General features: G+C 35.0%; 2 protein-coding genes and 1 non-coding gene across 3 annotated transcripts; 2 read left to right on the plus strand and 1 right to left on the minus strand.

Moving 5' to 3' along the window:
• Positions 1-321: 321 nt before the first annotated feature.
• Positions 322-8,720, plus strand: LOC112802082 (putative ABC transporter B family member 8). The gene is made up of 9 exons (XM_025845090.3): positions 322-810; positions 920-974; positions 1,394-1,572; positions 2,129-2,586; positions 4,702-5,245; positions 5,896-6,075; positions 6,307-7,602; positions 7,684-8,099; positions 8,196-8,720. Exons 1-9 carry the CDS (start codon positions 556-558, stop codon positions 8,551-8,553), a joined length of 3,741 nt encoding a protein of 1,246 aa, XP_025700875.1. The 5' UTR covers positions 322-555; the 3' UTR covers positions 8,554-8,720.
• Positions 8,664-9,920, minus strand: LOC112803798 (F-box protein At5g07610-like). The gene has a single exon (XM_025847259.1). The coding sequence runs from the start codon at positions 9,918-9,920 to the stop codon at positions 8,664-8,666; it is 1,257 nt and encodes a 418-aa protein (XP_025703044.1).
• Positions 9,921-19,520: 9,600 nt separating this feature from the next.
• TRNAS-GGA (transfer RNA serine (anticodon GGA)) lies at positions 19,521-19,608 on the plus strand. Its single transcript has one exon. It is a non-coding gene; the product is annotated as a tRNA-Ser (tRNA).
• The last annotated feature ends 2,223 nt before the right edge of the window (positions 19,609-21,831 follow it).

Consider the following 21,831-nt stretch of genomic DNA (forward strand, 5'->3'; position numbering starts at 1 on the left):
TCCCAAACTGGACAAAAGGGTTATCTCAGATCTCATATTTCGGGTTCAGATACATTTTTTTAATAAATTTAATTTTAATATACCGTCGATGCAAAATAATTTTATATGTGTATTTAACTACGTAATGTCACATGAGCAAAAATAATTATTTTTTAATTTTTACATTAATAATCTAAATAATCATCTAAAAGAACAAATATAATTACATAACTATATAAAACATTTTACACCGTCTATATATTAAAATTAAACTCTTTTTAATTAAAAAAAAAAACAAAACACAAAACACATCTTTAACAACCCCACAAGAATAATATTATTAGAGCTTATGATATTTTATGGTGTGCTTCTCATCACATATAGAATATGCCACTACTCACTCTTTTTGTGTCCTTGGTGACAAGGAGATGCATCAACATGTTCACACACACCTCACACACAAATATGTATTATATATATAATTAGTATTAAGTAGTTTAGGAACAAAACTACTTCATAATTCATCTATAATTTTTCTCTCTTGTTATAAGAAAGGTCCTTAATTAATACACAAAAATGGGTTCACCCCCAAAGAATAAGGGAGAGAGGAAAATAGAGAGAGGTTCCATAGCTATAATCTTGAGATATGCAGATTGTGTTGATGTTTTGCTTATGTTAATGGGTGCTGTTGGAGCAGTTGGAGATGGCATGTCCACAAACATTCTTCTCATCTTCGCTAGCCGCATCATGAACAGCTTAGGATATGGCAACCAACAACAACAACAACAAAGTAGTGGCACTGCCAACAATTACATGTCCCAGGTTGAAAAGGTACTACTATATTTTTAATTTGTTTCTTAATTTCATTTGTTCACTTTCTCTAATACACCACATGTTCTAATTAACCAACTTCATTCCATTTCTTTTTTATGGTTTACAGTGCAGCTTGTATTTTGTGTACTTGGGACTAGCAGTGATGCTGTTGGCCTTCATGGGTAACATTCATTCCCAAATTCCATGCTTGCTTTAATTACTTTTTGGGGTCAAGGCATAGTCAACACCCTTTTGATTCATTGTCCATTAATTACCCTCATGAACTTCCACATGTTTGAAGGGCATATATATGTTTAACTAATTTCATCATCATTATTTTTTTTAGTACATATGAAACATGAGTTATTGAAACCCTAAAATCTAGACTTTTAGACATAAAGGTTAGCTAATATATATGCTTTTTTTTAATATATACAAAGTTTAAATCTTTAATAATATATTTATTATGCATTTATTAAAAAAATTTAAAATTTTTATTGATAATAACCTTATTATGTAAATCTTTATATATTAAGAACAAACAAAAATATATATACTATTAAGGAAGTGAAGAATTGATGATGCATTATTTAATTTGCAGAAGGGTACTGTTGGAGTAAAACAAGTGAGAGGCAGGTGTTGAGAATTCGGTACAAATATTTGGAAGCTGTTCTAAGACAAGAAGTGGGGTTTTTTGAATCACAAGAAGCAACTACTTCTGAAATCATCAATTCCATATCAAAGGACACTTCTCTCCTCCAAGAAGTCCTAAGTGAAAAGGTTCAACTTCATTTTAACACTCTTCTTTATCAAAAGTACTAAGTACACAAAAAATTAAACTTAATCACCATGTATTGATAATAAATGCATAGGTTATTTAACTAATTTTTAATATATATTTTATATTTTAATATAATTTTATACAAATAATTAATTTAGTTATAACAAATTTTTTATATACACCTACCATGATTATTTCTTTATTTCTTTCATATCCTAGCTTAGCTTGCTTGCATGATTTAATTTTAAATTAAACTACAGTCTCATCATAGAACTCATAAATAAAGTTTAATGAAATAGATCAAATAATTTACTAAATTGACAATAAATTGAGATAATTATTAATGCATGAATATAAAAAAATAATATACTTTTACAAGCTATCATCACAATTTGGAATTGAAATTGCAACCATAACTGCAATTCAAAATTGAAATATTAATTGAGCAACATTTATCTTTATTTTAAGAACATTAGTCAATTTTTACTATTAACATTTAAAACTATGTATGCTTGTAATTTGATAGATATGATGATGATGAGTTTGGTTTTTCAGGTGCCACTATTCTTAATGCACTCATCATCATTCATCTCTGGGATCGCTTTTGCCACCTACTTCTCATGGAGGCTGGCCTTAGTAGCATTCCCAACACTTGTTCTTCTCATAATCCCTGGCATGATCTATGGCAAATACCTAATCTATTTGTCAAAGTCATCTGCCAAGGAGTACGGGAAGGCGAACGCCATCGTCGAGCAGGCATTAAGCTCCATCAAAACCATTTATTCGTTCACGGCGGAGAGGAGAATCCTTGTGAGGTATTCAGAGATCTTAGAGAGAACCTCAAGGCTTGGAATCAAGCAAGGGATAGCAAAGGGTTTAGCTGTTGGAAGCACAGGTTTATGCTTTGCAATTTGGGCTTTTCTTGCTTGGTATGGAAGCCATTTGGTTATGTACAAAGCTGAAAGTGGTGGAAGGATCTATGCAGCTGGAATTTGCTTCATTATGAGTGGACAGTACGTATACTTTTCTTACATAAGAAATTAATTTTGGAACTCTATACTAATTATGAATAGTAATTGATAAATTATATATATATATATATAAGTGTGAATTACATAGAATAATAATGTAAACTAAGGGTTTGTTTGGACGAGCTTCTAAGAAAAGATCTTTTTTCGAATTATCTTTTTTTAAAAGATCTTATAGAGAAGTAAAAGTAATTTTATGTTTGGATATCTCATGTAAAAAGGTCTTTTTATTTATAATTATGTTTGGGTATAACAATATAAAAGTACTTTTTTGTTTATTTATTATATGAAAAACATCTTTTTTTAAGGAGAAAAGATCTTTTAAAAAAAGATGTAAATTACAGCTTTTCAAAAAAGATCTTTTTTTTATTTTACTAGTGCTTTTATTTTTACTACTAGAAATTTGCCAAACACGTTAAAAAATAAAAAAAGATCTTTTTTTATTAAAAAAAAATCTTTTTTTAACAAAATAATGACGCCCAAACATACACTAAGTGTCATATGCAATATTAACTTAGCTAATATGCAGCTACTATTCAATACTGATACCTAATTAGTATGTCTTCTAAGTATATTTTCTAATTTAAGGATATTTTGATACATAAAATAATTTTTTATTTATTATTTTGATTTAAAGAAATGAGAAACTTTTGGAATTAGGAATTTTTAGTGTTTTTAATCATTATTTGACTAACACAAATATTAAATTATTTTTAATAAATAAATTTTATTAATTTATGTGTGTAAATTGTATTAATTTATATGTGAAAATTTTGATAAATATAAATATAAACTATATATTTTTTGTATGTAAAATATTTGTAAATATGAATGTAAATTATTGTTAGTTAAGTGCTGACAAAAAATAATAATATTTATTAGTCAATGTAGCATTGTTATAAAAAAAATAATATATTTATTTTTATACTTCCAATAATATGTTTGATTCAAACATAATATTAGTAGATTTAGCCAAGATAGATGCAAATTGGTATTAGATCAATGAATCTTAATAATCAAATAATTATTAAATAATGGGACAGCAAAAAGTTCATGAAATCTAGCTAATGCTGCAAAGAATATAACATGTAGTTGCCAGCTTGTCACAGTTTTATACACACTCAAGCAATGCAATTTTCCTTTATTAGAGAAATGATGGTATTAAAGTTACTAGTTTAGTTGCATGATTAATTTGGATCGGATGATAAGATTGACCACTAATCATGTCACTCTAGAAAAGTAGTGTTGATGTATAATATCTTTCACCAGTGTGTCAATTATTTTACTTGTTTACAATTGCATTCGAGGAAAAAGGTTTAGTATTATTGCATTGTCTCAATTAAAAGAAGAGTAGCTGAAATAGTGAAATGTGCAGTGTCTAATAATGCTCCTTTCAAAAAAGTGATCTCTTAAAGCATTATGATTAAAAGCAAGAGTACGTACTTAAAAGAAAAGGTTACTTTAGTGCACTAGATTTTCTTCTTTTTTTTAAAAAAATCATTTTAATTAATTAGTGCATAGTGGTTTTTCTGTTAGTGTTATAATTGAGATTAAATGTCTTAGTTTAATCTCCTTCGGCTTAGTAAACTTTCTACTAAGCACAACCATAGCTTCAAATTAAAGTGCTTTATTATGAATTATTGATTATATTGTCACTGTATACTATAAAAACTTGACGCCAAACTAATTGATTTTATCTGCAAATAATACTAATATATATTAATTAATTATTTTGTTGCAAGGGTTTGTAATGGAAAAACTACGATGAAGTACTTGATGAAAAATAAGACTTCACAATGGAATGAAGTTATTTTCATCACGAAATTACTGTCAAAAATTTAAACAGGTGGCATATGAATATTAAGCTCTGTAAAAATATTGAATTATAAACTTTTTTATTATTGAAGCTCTAATATTATATTATGAAATCAATTTTTAAAAAATTTAAGACAATATAAAATAATATATGAATAGTTATATTTCTAATAATTTTAATAGATAATTTTGTACGACATTTTTTTTGCAATTTTGTTGACTAATTCTAGAATAACACATGAATTAATGCTAATTATTATTGTGACAAAAACAATACAAATGTAGATCCCTTGGAGTGGTACTTCCAGATTTGAAGTACTTGACAGAAGCATCAGTAGCATCCAAAAGAATTTTCAACATGATTGACAGAAAAGCAGTAATTGATGGTGAAGACACAACAAAGGGAATAGTGCTAGACCAAATTAACGGGAACCTAGACTTCGAACATGTGAAATTCACATACCGTTCAAGACCAGACAACCTCGTACTCAATGACTTCAATCTGAGGGTTGAATCAGGCAAAACGGTTGCACTTGTTGGTGCAAGTGGGAGTGGAAAGTCAACGGCAATAGCGTTGGTGCAAAGGTTCTATGATGTGGATGAAGGTGTTGTGAGGGTTGATGGTGTTGACATAAAGAGGTTGCAGTTGAAGTGGTTGAGGGGTAAAATGGGGCTTGTGAGTCAAGAACATGCATTGTTTGGGACATCTATTAAGGAGAATATTATGTTTGGAAAGCTTGATGCTACCATGGATGAGGTTGTTGCTGCTGCTACTGCTGCTAATGCTCATAACTTTGTTAGGCAGCTCCCTCAGGGTTATGAAACCAAGGTAAAATAAAAAAGATGTTTTATATTGATATTTAACTTGCATTTAACAGAACAAATTCACAATTGTGGCTTAAGACAAAACATTTTGAATTTTGTTTAAGGTTATTGTGTTTAGAATCTTTTAATTTATCAGTAATATGACTAATGTGATTTGATAAAAACTGTCATTGTCACTTTAGCACAACTTTTTGTTTAAACTTAAAACTACTAAAAGGAATATGAGATCTTATAATTTAACAAAAAAATTCTATCTATTTTTGGGTTCAGAAAAAACTGAGACATGAATATCACTCATTTTATTCTCATGATCAACTTTTTAAAAATTATTTATAGTTTTAGGTACTTAACTTTTGATTTTAGGGACACAAGAATTTAAAAAAAAAAGGCCTAGCAAACTATTTTAGTATTTTTCTATATTCTAAAGGGCCTAAATTTCTAGGAAACAAAATTAAACAGATATATTTACTCTATTTTATCAAAGAATTAATGCTCCCAAATAGTGCAATCCTTTGAAGAGAAATAAATTCGTGTTGCATTACTCAATGGTTCAAACTAGCTCAACTTGGATGCTTTAGCTATACACAATTTTATTGTTGATCTGTATCATTGAGTAACATGCAGATACTAACCTAATTGATGATGGCAAAGTAGATTGGAGAAAGGGGAGCACTTCTTTCAGGAGGACAAAAGCAGCGAATAGCAATTGCAAGAGCCATCATAAAGAATCCAGTGATTCTTCTTCTTGATGAAGCAACCAGTGCTCTTGACTCTGAATCTGAATTACTTGTCCAAAATGCCCTTGATCATGCCTCATTGGGCAGGACTACATTGGTAAGTTCAATAATCCATTTAATACTTAGTCAAAAGACACAATTATTAACACTCATCAAAACTATGCTTGAAACTAGTTGATTAGTTCACACATCAATTTTGTTAGGTGGCATAACATAAGGCATTAGACATTATACATGCTTTTAATGTTTGATATCTTAGCCTTGTTTGATAACAGAGAAATGTTAAGTGACTAACATCTTTGGTTGACAACAACTTCACTTTGATCAGGTTGTTGCACACAAGCTATCAACTGTCCGAAATGCAGATGTCATAGCCGTTGTCAACGCCGGTTCCATCATCGAAATCGGCACGCACAACGAGCTCATAACCCATCCAAACGGCCAATATGCAAAGCTAGCAAAACTCCAAACACAACTCAGCTTTGATGATCAACAAGAAATATCCAATGCTCTTTCTTCTGCAGCAAGAAGCAGTGCTGGTAGAACCAGCACAGCAAGATCAACAAGCCCTGCAATTTTCCAAAAATCACCAATCCCTATTGATGATAACACCATAAACCCGGAATCATCTCTTGTTTCTCACCCTTCACCTTCTTTTCCAAGGCTTCTATCTCTGAATGCACCTGAATGGAAACAATGTTTAATTGGTACTTTTTCCGCAATAGCTTTCGGCTCAGTGCAGCCCATATATGCCTTAACAATTGGTGGCATGATTTCTGCATTTTTCGCCGAAAGCCATAGTGAAATGATTCACAGAATCAGGACTTACTCTTTGATTTTCACTTCTCTTTCTCTTGCTTCCATCACACTCAACCTCTTGCAGCACTACAATTTCGCATACATGGGAGCAAGATTAACAAAAAGGATACGGCAGAGAATGCTTGAGAATATCTTAACATTCGAAACGGCTTGGTTTGATGAAGAAAATAATTCCAGTGGAGCATTGTGCTCGAGGCTAAGCAATGAGGCTTCCATGGTTAAGTCCCTTGTCGCGGATCGCGTTTCATTGCTGGTTCAAACAGCTTCTGCTGTCAGCATTGCAATGATCATAGGACTCGCCGTGGCGTGGAAGCTCGCTCTTGTGATGATAGCAGTGCAGCCACTCACAATCCTCTGCTTCTACACAAGAAAAGTTCTTCTCTCTACACTCTCATCAAAATTCATCAAGGCACAGAATCATAGCACACAGATTGCAGTTGAAGCAGTGTACAACCACAGAATTGTGACTTCATTTGGAAGCATACAAAAGGTTTTGACATTATTCGATGAAGCGCAGGAGGCGCCAAGGAAGGAGGCGAGGAAGAAGTCGTGGCTGGCCGGGATTGGAATGGGGTCTGCTCAATGCCTAACATTCATGACATGGGCTTTGGATTTCTGGTATGGAGGGACATTGGTGGAGAAGAAGGATATTTCTGCAGGGGATGTGTTTAAGACATTCTTTGTTTTGGTTAGCACTGGGAAGGTCATTGCTGAAGCTGGAAGCATGACTTCTGATCTTGCAAAGTCCTCAACTGCTGTCAAATCTGTTTTTGACATTCTTGACAGGAAATCACTTATTCCCAAGGTATATGCAGCAGTGCATGTTACTGAGTCTAAATTCTTAACTCTAGTTATCAACTAACTTTGGTTTTATTATTTTGACTAGGCTGGTGATTGCAACAATGGAAGAAAGTTGGAAAATATGAGTGGGAAGATAGAATTAAAGAACGTTGATTTCGCCTACCCAAGTAGGGCAGGGACACCGATATTGCGCAAGTTTTGCTTGGAGGTGAAGGCAGGGAAGAGTATTGGGTTAGTTGGAAAGAGTGGTTGTGGAAAATCAACAGTGATTGCATTGATCCAAAGATTCTATGATGTTGAGAGAGGGTTTGTGAAAATGGACAATGTGGACATAAGGGAACTAGATATTCAATGGTATAGGCAGCACACTGCACTTGTTAGCCAAGAACCTGTCATATATTCTGGCACTGTAAGGGATAACATCTTGTTTGGGAAGCAAGATGCAACTGAGAATGAAGTTGTTGAGGCTGCAAAAGCCGCAAATGCTCATGAGTTCATATCGTAAGTTCTCATTTTACTTATAAGCTTATAATTAATGTTAGCTATACCAAGTTAAACAAGTACTTATAGTAGAATTGCATTCTATTTGCAATGCAGATCATTGAAAGATGGATATGAAACAGAATGTGGAGAAAGGGGAGTGCAACTATCTGGAGGGCAAAAGCAGAGAATAGCAATAGCAAGGGCCATAATAAGGAACCCAACAATATTGCTGCTTGACGAAGCAACAAGTGCACTTGATGTTCAATCAGAACAAGTTGTGCAAGAAGCATTAGACAGGATCATGGTGGGAAGAACCACCATTGTTGTAGCACATAGGCTCAACACCATCAAAGAACTTGACTCGATTGCATATGTCTCAGAGGGTAAGGTTCTTGAGCAAGGAACCTATGCTCAACTTAGGCACAAGAGAGGTGCCTTCTTCAATCTTGCATGCCATCAAATCCAAAATTAGGTAGCAATAATAATAACAATAATGTAATTATTATAATGAAAATTTACATGTCTTGTAATCCCTAAAATAAGTAATAATCCTATCACTAATTAGTACTTTGAACTTAAAATCTAAAGTTGTACCAAGCTCTCAATATGCTCAAATGATATAGGAGGACTTTCAGCTGATTCGTTCCAGGGCACGTAGCGAGAATAAATCCGTTTAAAGGTGTAGTCTTTTAACCGGAAAACAACAACATTATAGTTTACAACCAACACCAAAGACATGCCGCTGCAATCATCTTCATTATCTTGAATAAGGTGAAGCACTTTGACGCTGGCAATGAAATCATTCGGCCAATACATTGGAGAAAGATCAAGTGTGTGCAGAAGAACCCACCTAGAATAGTCCATAGCCATCTGATACACTCTTATCATGTTGCTTCTCTCAGGAGAACTAAATCCAACCAAATTCAAGTGGCCACATGCAGCTGCAGGAATGTAAAAGTAATCAAGATCCGGCAAGGGAGGCATGTTGTCATCCCTCAACCGCAGTTCTTTAAAGTCAAAACGCAAACTCACAGACATCTTCGCATACGAATCCGGATCAACGAAGCCAATCCAGTGCACTGAACCGTTGAAGTAAACTCCGTTATGAAGTTCGAACTTGGCTGGAGCCATGAGAGGGGACCCACACGGCCTCCAAGAACCAGGCTCGGCTTCATCAGTCGAAGAGTATACCATTGTTTCAAAGCGCGAGCGGCTTGAATTTTTAACTGCTTTAAATTTCCATACGCAGATAGCAACGTACGCAGACGACGAAGTTGAGGGATCAAAAGCGAAGTTCATATACAACCATGGCGATGATTCGTGGCTATCGGCGTCAAGAGCCTTGTAGGGATCGGGGAGGAAGTTGAAGCATTCAGTGGTTGGGTTACAGACAAAGAACGATTCTATTGGTAAGAATGCTCGATTTTTGTGGTGGTGTAATATTCTGCAAAGCAAGAGGCCATTGCATGATTGCACAATGTAGGCAAGGTCCTTCGGGTGGATTTCGATGGAGTCGAAGGGAGATGATGAGCCGTGACTTCCGTTCTCTAAGGATAACGGCTTGATATCGTTATGGTTATTGAAGTAACGGTTTTTGTTATCATCATCTTCTCCGGATTCCAAGAAAATGCTAGAGACCTTGGTGATGTTGGCGTGGCGGAAGACATGGCGGTGGCAGAAATAAGGGGAGGAGATGATTGTGGACCATCGTTTGGAGACGCATTTGAATCTGATTAACGTTTTGGCGCCAAGGTGCAGGAGGATTTCTGTCAACAAATCCTCGTTCTCTTCGATTTTTTCTGGTGAAGATGGTGATTTTGATACTTTTATTCTGCTCATTGCTCTTCTGATTTAATTTACCCACTATAATTTGCGGCCGGTATATAAATCTCCCCGATGCATCTGTGTTGTTCAACTTTCTTTTATATGGTGTAAAAGAACAACAACCCAAACCAGTGTGTTTGAAAACCCTGGAATTCAATTCCCATTCTGAAAACAAAAATAATAAATTAAATTAAAAGTAAACTGCTAAAATAATATTTAAGAAATACGACAAAAAATTAAATATTAAATATATATTTTAAAAAATAATTTTGAATATTATTAAATTTTGATATAAATTTTTATAATTATTATTTAAAAAATAAGATATTTTTATTTTTAAAATTTTGTAATTTTTTTCAAATAAATTTAAAAAAAATTATGTGAATGATTATATTTTTTAAAAAATAAAAAAATTTAGAGATTAAATTTTATTTTAAATATTTTTATGCATTTTTTAAATATTTATTTAAATATTGTCTCAAAAATTTAGATCAAATAATTAAGTCATTTGTTAAATATAAAAAATTTTGTATTTACAAAAAAGATAATATTTATTATTTTTTTGCATTTTTAAATTATTCAAGGACAGTTTTGACAATAATATATTTTTCAAAAATATTTTTTGTTAATGATAAAATCTTTTAAATACTAAATTAATCAATTAATAATTAATTAGATAAAATTCAATTAATTTTATGAGTAATTTACATAAATAAAATAAATGGGAGAAAGTGTTACGCAAATACAACATTTTGAAAAACCAGACGCAAATGCAATAAACCTAATTATATGTGATTCGCGACACCCTAACACAGAATCTAAATACATATAATCCGCTAGACCCTATCGCATATTACGTTCAGAAGCTGCAAACACATAAACCGCTACACCTTGTAGCGGTTTATGAACAAATGGGCTTAAAGTGTATTACGCAAGACCTTGTAGCGGATTATAAAAAGAGTGGAACTTTAGAATAAATTCATGAATACCAGTATAATAATAACAACCCATGATGCAAAATGTACGAAGTCATACAAATATACTCATCATAAGCAATAAGTCGTACAAATATATGAAGCTATAGAAAACATAACAGCCACCAGGCATTAACACTACCACAAAATAAATTACTACATAAGTCATACAAATATAATAGTCACAAGTCATTAACACTAACAAGAAATAAATAAGTCATAATTCATACAAATATAACAGTCGGAACTAATACAAGGGGCGTTATTGCTCATCACCATCGTCATCATGGTCGTCCCCGAATGGACCAAGTAGCTGCGAGCTTGTGCCACATCGAGTCGGATGTCTAACTCTGGTCGTTCGCTGATCTCTGGGTGGAGCATCCTGTAGACCCACTCCAAATACAGATGGTGGCGTCCCCCCATGCCAAACCAAGTGTCGTACGGGCTACATGCGGGCTCATTAAGGTCGACCGGCAGCTGGGAGTCAGGAACCTGGGACGGCACATCTGTTGGTTGTGGCCTATACACCGGAGGCTCGGACGGACCCCCTGGGATCGGACTCTGGTACTGCTGAACATTGTCGCCCTATATGATCTCAGCAAAGTCCGCATAGAACTGTGGCCCAGCCAGCTGATCGTCAAAATCCATGGTCAAAGTAGTGATAGCAAGATCAGCAAACATCTGCATGCTCTCGTTATGCAATACCTGAGAACTAGATACGTGAGTAAAAGGTGTACCACCCATACTAGCCTCCACAGTGCCACCAGCCTAAGTGTCAGCAGGGTAACCACGGGACGATCCAGCCTCGTCATCATGGTGGACAGAAGGTGCTCGTCCAGCATAAGCAGTCCGTCGTCTAGCACTAGATCGACGCAGGCGATGATCTGCCTAGCCTCCGTCATCACCACCACCAAGCTGCTCCTCATGCATCATGTCATCGAGCCAACGCCACTCCCGATCAATGGCACGTGTACCAATGCGTCGTCTCCTCTCCACACGTCTGTTATCGAGCATATCCAATGCTGGAACTCTAATGGGCGCCTGCGACGACCCTCTGAGTACAGCATCCTCCGGCTACGTGAGCAACGCCGTTGAGTCGGTACAACTGCCTTTCATCTTCTATGGTTCCGCTTAATGGAACTGCTCCAAGAAACTCACCCTTAACCCACCCTTTTTCCTCTGCCTTCTCTCTACTTTCTCTCTTTAAGTCCCTATCAACACTCATGAAATGAAATCTGCTACACCCTCACGTGATTTTTATAGTGAGCCACTCTCTTCATAATCCGCTACAGGGCCTCACGGAATATACTTTCGGCCCATCTGTTTATAAACCGCTACAGGGTGTAGCGGTTTATGTGTTTGCAGCTTCTAAACGTAATCCGCGACAGGGTTTAGCGAATTAGATGTATTCAAATTCCATGTTAGAGTGTCGCGGATTACATATAATTAAATTTGTTGTATTTGTATCTAACTTTTTTAGAATATTATATTTACATAACATTTTCTTCCATTTATTTTATCTATGTAAATTGTCCAAATTTTATTGTTTGAGTCATGAGTTATGACCTTAATTTTTTTATTCATTTATTTTTTTCTCACACTACACCTCCCACGGGTATGTCTAAAATGAGCTCAACACTTGTGTGCTTATTGAATGTGCCACATTTATATAGACCATTAGATTTTATTAGATTAAAATCAAAGACTAATATAAAAGAAGAGTATTGATAGATTCTAATTAATATAGAATATCATAGTACATAAATAAATTCCTTAAATGACAATACTTTAATACACAATACTTTAAATGACAACAAAATCTTTTATTCTTAAATAATTAAATATAGCCTTGAATATTCTATTTACTTCATTTTTTCTTTGATTTTTTTGTAGAATGCGACTTTTTTAGTGCCGTCTTCTTTATTATTAGTATTGATAAGAATTCTCTTGTTAAGACCCTATGAACAATTAAACAAAACCTCAGATTCATACCAGAATCATAATGATTCAAAAAAACCTTTAATGTCCAAAAATTCCCTGAGTAAGAACTGCTGGATTATCACTTATTCAAGAAATAGATAGGATAGAATGAAAAAAGAAATCAAAAGACATTTTTTTGCTTTGATAAAAAAAAGACAAACAGTGACAATTTTATTTGAAAGAATCAAAATTTTTTTATTTATTCTAACTTACATATCTTCTAATAAAAATTTATTAAAGTCCGGTTGCGAGGTCGAAATATTAAGTATGAATCATAGTTCTAATACTTTTTAAAATCTATTTTATATATTCCGTGCTCCAGATACTAGAAAATAATATCTGACGGAGTAAAACCATCTCTATCAAGATGACAGATCCTTTATTTTTGTTCTGTATTTGCAATAAGATCAATTAGAACAAGTCACACACTCATATTCCAGAAATAAAGAAAGAACGAAATTCCACGGTCAAACTACCAAATTCAAAATGAACTGGCCTAGAAATAAAAAACCAAAATGGGTAAATTTACCCCTTTTATTTAAAAAAATATATAAATAAAAAAGATAGTTAGTCGGTTCTTATGAATCTAATTCATAGAAATTCCGTCCAGTAAAATGGACGAATTATAAATTTCTAAAATAATAGATAGAAATATAGCAAATAAAGCCATTGCAACACCCATTAAAGGAGTAGTTCCCCACCCCGGAGCTACTTTACCATATTCTGAATTCAACGGTTTCAATAAAGCCCCTACAGTAGTTCGTCTTGGACCAGATCTAGAACTACTCTCAACGGTTTGTGTAGCCATAAATCCTATTTTTTATTCATTGAGATCTGTTGACTTTGTATACCATTTCACTGTAAATATAGGATTTTATCCTATAGATTCATTGTGGTCTTGAAATTTGAGAAAAATGGAAACACCAACCCTAGTTGCTATCTCTATATCTGGTTTACTTGTAAGTTTTACTGTGTATGCTTTATATACTGCTTTTGGGCAACCCTCTCAACAACTAAGAGATCCATTCGAAGAACACGGAGACTAGTTGAAGTAATGAGCTCCCAATATACCAATATTGGGGCTCATTACTTCAATCGAGATAATGAAAAATCATTTCGTCTTTTTAGTTGGAACTTTAAGGGGTTCTCTAAAAAAGATAGCAAAAAAAATTATTCCTAAAGTCGATACTAAGAGGAATGTATAAACCAATGCTTCCATAGATTTCATCCTGGTTTACAATTATAGCTTTCATACCTATTTATTAGATTAGAGTAAAAAAATACAATCATTCAAATCAAGATTAATCAAATTCCCTATGATTTAATTTAAATCACCCCAAACAAAAGTATAGTCAAAAAGAAACAACAAAAAAAAATAACGTTCTATCCGAATCAGACTATTTGCCTTCTTATAGTCGGATCGCCCAGTTTTTGGAATGCTCCAAATTCTACTTGAGCATCCAAATCGAGGTCGATGCCAGCAAAAACATCTCGGAACAAAGTTCTAGCACCATGCCAAATGTGCCCGAAAAAGAAGAAAAGAGCAAACGAAGCATGTCCAAAAGTAAACCAACCCCTTAGACTGCTACGAAAAACACCATCTAATTTCAAAATGGCACGATCTAATTCAAAAATTTCACCCAATTGAGCACGTCTAGCATATTTTTTCACAGTAGCGGGATCACTATAACTGACTCCGTTGAGTTCGCCACCATAGAACTCAACAGTTACACCTACTTGTTCAACACTATACTTCGATTCTGCTCTTCGAAAAGGAACATCGGCTCTAACAATTCCGTCTCCGTCTATCAAAACAACTGGAAATGTCTTAAAAAAAGTAGGCATACGCCTTACAAAAAGTTCACGCCCCTCTTTATCTCTAAAGATAGGATGTCCTAACCAACCGACGGCTATTCCATCTCCATTATCCATTGAGCCCGCTCTAAATAAGCCCCCTTTTGCCGGATTATTGCCGATGTAATCATAAAAAGCTAATTTTTCGGGAATTTTAGACCAAGCTTCTGATAAACTTTGATTTTCGGCTAGCCCAGCACTAACTCGTCGATATATTTCTTGTTGGAAGTATCCCTGATCCCATTGATAACGAGTGGGGCCAAATAATTCAATCGGAGTTGTTGCTGAACCATACCACATAGTTCCAGCAACAACAAAAGCTGCAAAAAATACAGCAGCGATACTACTGGAAAGGACGGTTTCAATATTTCCCATACGCAATCCTTTGTATAGACGTTGGGGTGGACGTACACTAAGATGGAAAAGGCCCGCCAATATGCCCAATGTCCCTGCTGCAATATGATGAGAGGCTATTCCCCCCGGAACAAAAGGATCAAAACCTTCTACACCCCATGCGGGATTTACGGATTGAACCCTTCCGGTTAGGCCATAAGGATCGGACACCCATATCCCAGGACCATACAATCCTGTTACATGAAATGCGCCAAAACCAAAACAAGCCACCCCTGCAAGAAATAAATGAATTCCAAAGATTTTTGGCAAATCCAAAGAGGGTTTGCCTGTACGTTCATCACAAAAGATTTCTAGATCCCAATAGACCCAATGCCAGATAGCCGCCAAAAAGCACAAGCCCGAAAACACAATATGTGCTCCAGCCACACCTTCATAACTCCAAATACCTCCTGTGATACTCCAACCGCCCCACGAATTGGTTATTCCTAAACGAGTCATGAAGGGTATAACAAACATACCCTGTCTCCACATTGGGTCAAGAACAGGATCAGAGGGATCAAAAACTGCTAATTCATATAGAGCCATCGAACCGGCCCAACCAGCAACCAGAGCCGTATGCATTATATGGACAGAAAGTAAGCGGCCGGGATCATTTAATACAACAGTATGAACACGATACCAAGGCAAACCCATGAGAATACCCCTCTTTTTTTTTCAGCAAAAATAGACACTATGTAACTTTATTGCACTAGAAAAAAGATACTAAAAAATATACTATGGAACCCCCTTTGCAGTCAATTATATCTGGTAAAGGATTTATATTTGTTCTAGGTTTTTAGGAAAAATGGAATAATTCTATTCAGTAGGAACAAAAAGAAGTGGATCTATTTTATTCTATATCCGATAAATAACAATACGCAATGGTGGTGTGGGAGGACGTTGACCAAATGAATAAAAAAAAGGGATAGTTATTACAAACAGGTTCTTTGAATGATAAAAAAAGATATGTTTGCATTCACGAATAAAAACACGAGTAGTGGGGTCCTGAGCTAAACCTTGGCTAAACCTTGGAAATCTTAATGCCATAATGCTTTTCAAATCCTCCTAGCCATTATCCTACTGCAATAATTCTTGCTAAGAAGAATGCCCATGTTGTGGCAATTCCACCCAGAAGGTAATGGGTTACTCCTACAGCACGTCCCTGTACAATACTCAAGGCTCTAGGCTGAGTAGCAGGAGCAACTTTTAATTTATTATGAGCCCAAACGATGGATTCAATAAGTTCTTGCAATAACCACGCCCGCTGAATAGAAACATTAAATTAAAAGCCCATACAAAATGGGCACCCAAGAAAAAGAGACCATATGCAGATAATGAAGAACCATAAGACTGAATTACCTGGGAGGCTTGCGCCCATAAGAAATCGCGGAGCCACCCATTAATGGTAATGGAACTCTGCGCAAAGTTTCCTCCTGTGATATGAGTAACTACCCCTTGATCGCTTATAGTACCCCAAACATCTGACTGCATTTTTCAACTGAAATGGAATATGACTACTGAAATTGCATTGTACATCCAGAATTAGGGGTGTAATCGGCTCGGTTCGGTTCGGTTTTGGACCGAAAACCAACCGAACCGACCTGATCGGTTCTTTAAAGAGACCAACCGTTCGGTTGGCTGCAGTTTGAGCAACCGAACCGAACCGAACCGAACCAACAGCGGTTTGGTTCGGTCGGTTTTTTCGGTTTTTTTACACCTTAAAATGCCATAAAATAAAATTTAAAACCTTCAATAAACTAGAAAAACAAGAATTTATCACATCCAAATCCAATACAAATTCAACTTAATTAAACATAAAACAAAGACAATTAAAAATGTCTAGCAAAACAACAAGGTTAAAGGGTAAATGTGTAAAAACAAGGTTTCTTAACCAATATTTCGGTTCGGTTCGGTTCGGTTCGGTTTTTACTGAGCCAACCGAAAACCGAACCGAACCGATCGGTTTAATTCGAAAAAAACCAAAAAAACCGATTTTTTCGGTTTTTCTTTCGGTTGTTGTAAATTTCGGTTCGGTTTTGCGGTAAAATTCGGTCCGGTTCGGTAACTTACACCCCTATCCAGAATAGCCCCAAGAAGACATGATCCCAAGCGGATACTTGGCATGTCCCTCCTCTTCCGGGTCCATCACAAGGGAAACGAAAACCGAGATTTGCTTTATCCGGTATTAATCGCGAGCTACGAGCAAATAGAACACCCTTTAGGAGTATCAATACCGTTACATGAATTGTAAATGCATGAATGTGATGGACCAAAAAATCTGCAGTTCCTAATGGAATAGGTAACAAAGCAACCTTGCCCCCCACTGCCACTAAATCACCACCGCCCGGGCTCCGCTGGTAGCGCGAACGAGAAAAGGTATCATTTTTCTCTTGAAAAATTGTTAAAAAAAATTTCTATCAGATTTATGAGTAAATTTATGAGTCATAAGACAATTAACCATTCATGACTTAGGGGATTTGATTTAGAATAATAAAAAAAGGAATAGCCGGATTGAGTTCATGGATTCAACTTAACCTAGGTATCCATAGAGCAATAAATGATTTTTATATCCAAAACGTATTAGAAAAGAAGGGAAATCTACGAGAAAAAAAATCATTATATTATATAAATGAGAAAAGCCTCCAAGGTCCCATCCCCAAAATGCTAGGAGGTGTTCGGAAATGGTTGAAGTAGTTGAATTGGAGGATCACTATGACTATAGCTCTTGGTAAATTTACCAAAGATGAAAATGATTTATTTGATATTATGGATGACTGGTTACGGAGGGACCGTTTCGTTTTTGTGGGTTGGTCCGGTCTGTTGCTCTTTTCTTGCGCCTATTTCGCTTTGGGGGGTTGGTTCACAGGTACAACCTTTGTAACTTCATGGTATACTCATGGATTGGCAAGTTCCTATTTGGAAGGCTGTAACTTCTTAACCGCTGCAGTCTCTACTCCTGCTAATAGTTTAGCACACTCTTTGTTGTTACTATGGGGTCCTGAAGCACAAGGAGATTTTACCCGTTGGTGTCAATTAGGTGGTCTGTGGACTTTTGTTGCTCTCTACGGCGCTTTCGCATTAATAGGTTTCATGTTACGTCAATTTGAACTTGCTCGATCTGTTCAATTGCGCCCTTATAATGCAATCGCATTCTCTGGTCCAATTGCTGTTTTTGTTTCCGTATTCCTGATTTATCCACTGGGTCAGTCTGGTTGGTTCTTTGCACCCAGTTTTGGTGTAGCAGCTATATTTCGATTCATCCTATTTTTCCAAGGGTTTCATAATTGGACATTAAACCCATTTCATATGATGGGAGTTGCTGGTGTATTGGGCGCTGCACTACTATGCGCTATCCATGGTGCTACCGTGGAAAATACTTTATTTGAAGATGGTGATGGCGCAAATACATTCCGTGCTTTTAACCCAACCCAAGCTGAAGAAACTTATTCAATGGTCACCGCTAACCGCTTTTGGTCCCAAATCTTTGGGGTTGCTTTTTCCAATAAACGTTGGTTACATTTCTTTATGTTATTTGTACCTGTAACTGGTTTATGGATGAGTGCTCTTGAACCAAATTCCACCAAGTATACAAATCGAACCCAACCATACATGCCCCCCAATTATATCTTCCAAATCGTCCACACTAACAATCCATCCCTCTCCTCCAAAAGGTGATTTTAGTAAATAACCAAATATAATACTTGGACTAAGGGTCAAGTTGGTAATTTTTCTTACATCCCCCCCTCCCGGAGCCCAAGTATCATATATACCCCCAAAATAAAGAGCCTTGAATACTAGAAGAAAAGCACCTATGCCTAACAAGATTAAGTGAATACCTAAAATTGTAGTCATTTTATTTCTATCTTTCCATACATAACCGAAGAATGGAAAAGATTCTTCAAGAGTCTCAGGTCCCAGAAGTGCATGATAAATACCACCAAAGCCCAATACTGCAGAGGAAATTAAGTGAAGTACATAAGACTGAGATCGGTAAAAAAAATAATCAAATTGCACCATCTCTGTAATAAGTAAATGCCTCCTTTTCTCCCGAGGTTGTCGGAATTATTCGTAATAAGATATTGGCTACAATAGAAAAGGTCTTGTCAATAAAATTTCCATTTATCCGAGATCTAGGCATAGGTAAGAATCCATTCGAAAATTGAATTCTTTATCGCGTGAGAAAAAAGAATCCCACAAACAAAGGAATTGTACAATACAAATAGTACGAAATAACGTAAAAAAGGACTCATTAATGAATTTTTTTAGCCTACGGCCTAGAAGTTGGTTTTTTTTATAAAAAAAAAATTATTTCGTATAGGTCGAATTGATTATTTATTTTATATGGGCACCTATCCAAAAATGGAATATGAATCATTCACTATTGCTCCGGTTTCTGGGCCATAATCATCATGGGGGAGAGATGGCCGAGTGGTTCAAGGCGTAGCATTGGAACTGCTATGTAGGCTGTTTGTTTACCGAGGGTTCGAATCCCTCTCTCTCCGTTAATTCATCAATCTGCAATATCTCAAATGCCAACGGATACCATTATTCCAACTTTAGTTGCTATGAATTTTCAATTCCAATTTTTTTGGTAATATGAAATGCAAAATACTGGAAAAAGTGGACAGAGAATGCAAATCGTCCTATATCCATGTAGATGATACCTGAATGAGCTAAAATTCTCGTATCAAAACTCTTGTTTTTTTAGTTAGTATTAAGTCTGACGAGAATAATATTCTACAACCAGCAATTCGTTGATTTTCAAACCAACCCATTGACTATCTATTATTTGATTTACTAATCCTTTATATTGGAATGGATGAAGGGTTAAATGGTTTGGCAATTCCTCACGTGGGGCTGAATCCAGAGAATTTGAATCAGAGCTTTCGATTTTTGTTCATCTTTCGCTGTAATAATATCTTGAGGTTTGCAGCGATAACTTGGTATATCTACTATACGACCATTAACTAAAACATGTTTATGGTTAACTAATTGGCGGGCTTGAGGAATAGTCGAAGCCATACCCAATCTAAAAAGTATGTTATCCAAACGCATTTCAAGTAATTGTAGTAAAACCTGACCGGTTGACCCCTTGGCTTTTCCGGCGATACGAATGTATTTAAGCAATTGGCGTTCTGTAAGACCATAATGAAAACGCAATTTTTGTTTTTCTTCTAAACGAATAGGATATTGAGATTTTTTACCGGAGCGTGATTGGTTTCTAAATTCGCTTCCGACTGTAGGCTTTTTACTAGTTAGTCCAGGTAAAGTCCCCAGACGGCGTATTTTTTTGAAACGAGGCCCTCTGTAGCGTGACATAAAGACTCCCTTTTTAATTAAAAAATGAAAAATCGAAATTAAAACTAAACTAAATGACAAATATGATATGAGAAATGAAGCGAAATTCACAAAAGCTTCTTTTAGCCAAGAAGGAACAAATTTGGATATATTATCCAAATTGTTAATCCCTTCTATAGACCTGTTGCATCAAAATTTTCAAAATTCTTTCGATTGGTTTGAATTTTTAACAAATGCAACTTTTTCGGTGAGTCTGTCTTTTTTCGGAATATTTATAGCGTCTTTTATCTATAAGCCCATTTATTCGGTTTTACAAAATTTGAACTTAAAAAATATATTTGAAAAAAATGTTCGTAAAACAAAAATTCTAGAAAAAATAATCAATGCCATATATGATTGGTCATCTAATCGTGGTTATCTGGATGTTTTTTATGGAAGTTTTTTCATTACAAATGTAAGAAAATTCGCTAAAATAAATCATTATATTGATAGACAAGTAATTGATGCAATTCCAAATGGAATTGGTATCTTAAGTTTTTTTATGGGAGAGGCCATAAAATATATTGGGGGTGGACGAATTTCTTCATATATATATATATATATATTATTATCTTTTTTATTCATTCTTTTAGTAATTTGCTCTCTTTTTTTATTTGTTTACTAATCTGACTAATATGGAACTTGGTAAGACAAGGGGGTTAAATAACTGAAAAATAAGATTAGTAAAGAATATTCTTTGAATGCTAAATTTACGTATTGAATTCTTTTTCTTGTCCCCATAATTCAAAAAGTTTTTTTTATTATTGCCGAAGAAATGAAATAAAAGATAGGGTAGAGGTATGACAGTTATTATATGAGGTCTACCCAATGCTAGATGCAAAGGCGCATAATAGATCGATATGAACATGATGAGCTGTCCCGTAATAAACCCAGCTGTTGCTGATAGTTTCTTCTCGGTCCCTTCTTGCATAATCCGAGCTCGAAGAAGGAAGAGATAAGAGGGCCCTATGGAGAATGTGCTCAGAAATCCATAACAGAGTCCGACCACAACGACCGAATTCATTATCTTCATGCATAAGTATACTAGATTATCCAGTATAAAAGATTGAAAAATCATCGCAAACCTCTGTTTTTTATTATCTTCTGTTTTTTATTATCTATTGCAATCTCCGGATTATTATCTAATTTTAAATCCATATATTTATATAATGATTTTTCAACCTTCCATATTTCTATATAGAAATAGAAAGAGATAGACTAGAAACGACATCTCTTATCTCACTAACACCAAAGAGGGAGATCTAAAATGAGTGGAATTTTGATATGGGTGGAATATAATGAAATAGAGCCACTTTGAGGTTCCCTTTGAAATGAGGCATGGAACGGAGCCATTGCGAAGAAGTTCCATGAGTTACGAAGGAAACTTC

The sequence above is a fragment of the Arachis hypogaea genome, chromosome 5, assembly GCF_003086295.3.
Source record: "Arachis hypogaea cultivar Tifrunner chromosome 5, arahy.Tifrunner.gnm2.J5K5, whole genome shotgun sequence".
Lineage (NCBI taxonomy): Eukaryota > Viridiplantae > Streptophyta > Magnoliopsida > Fabales > Fabaceae > Arachis > Arachis hypogaea.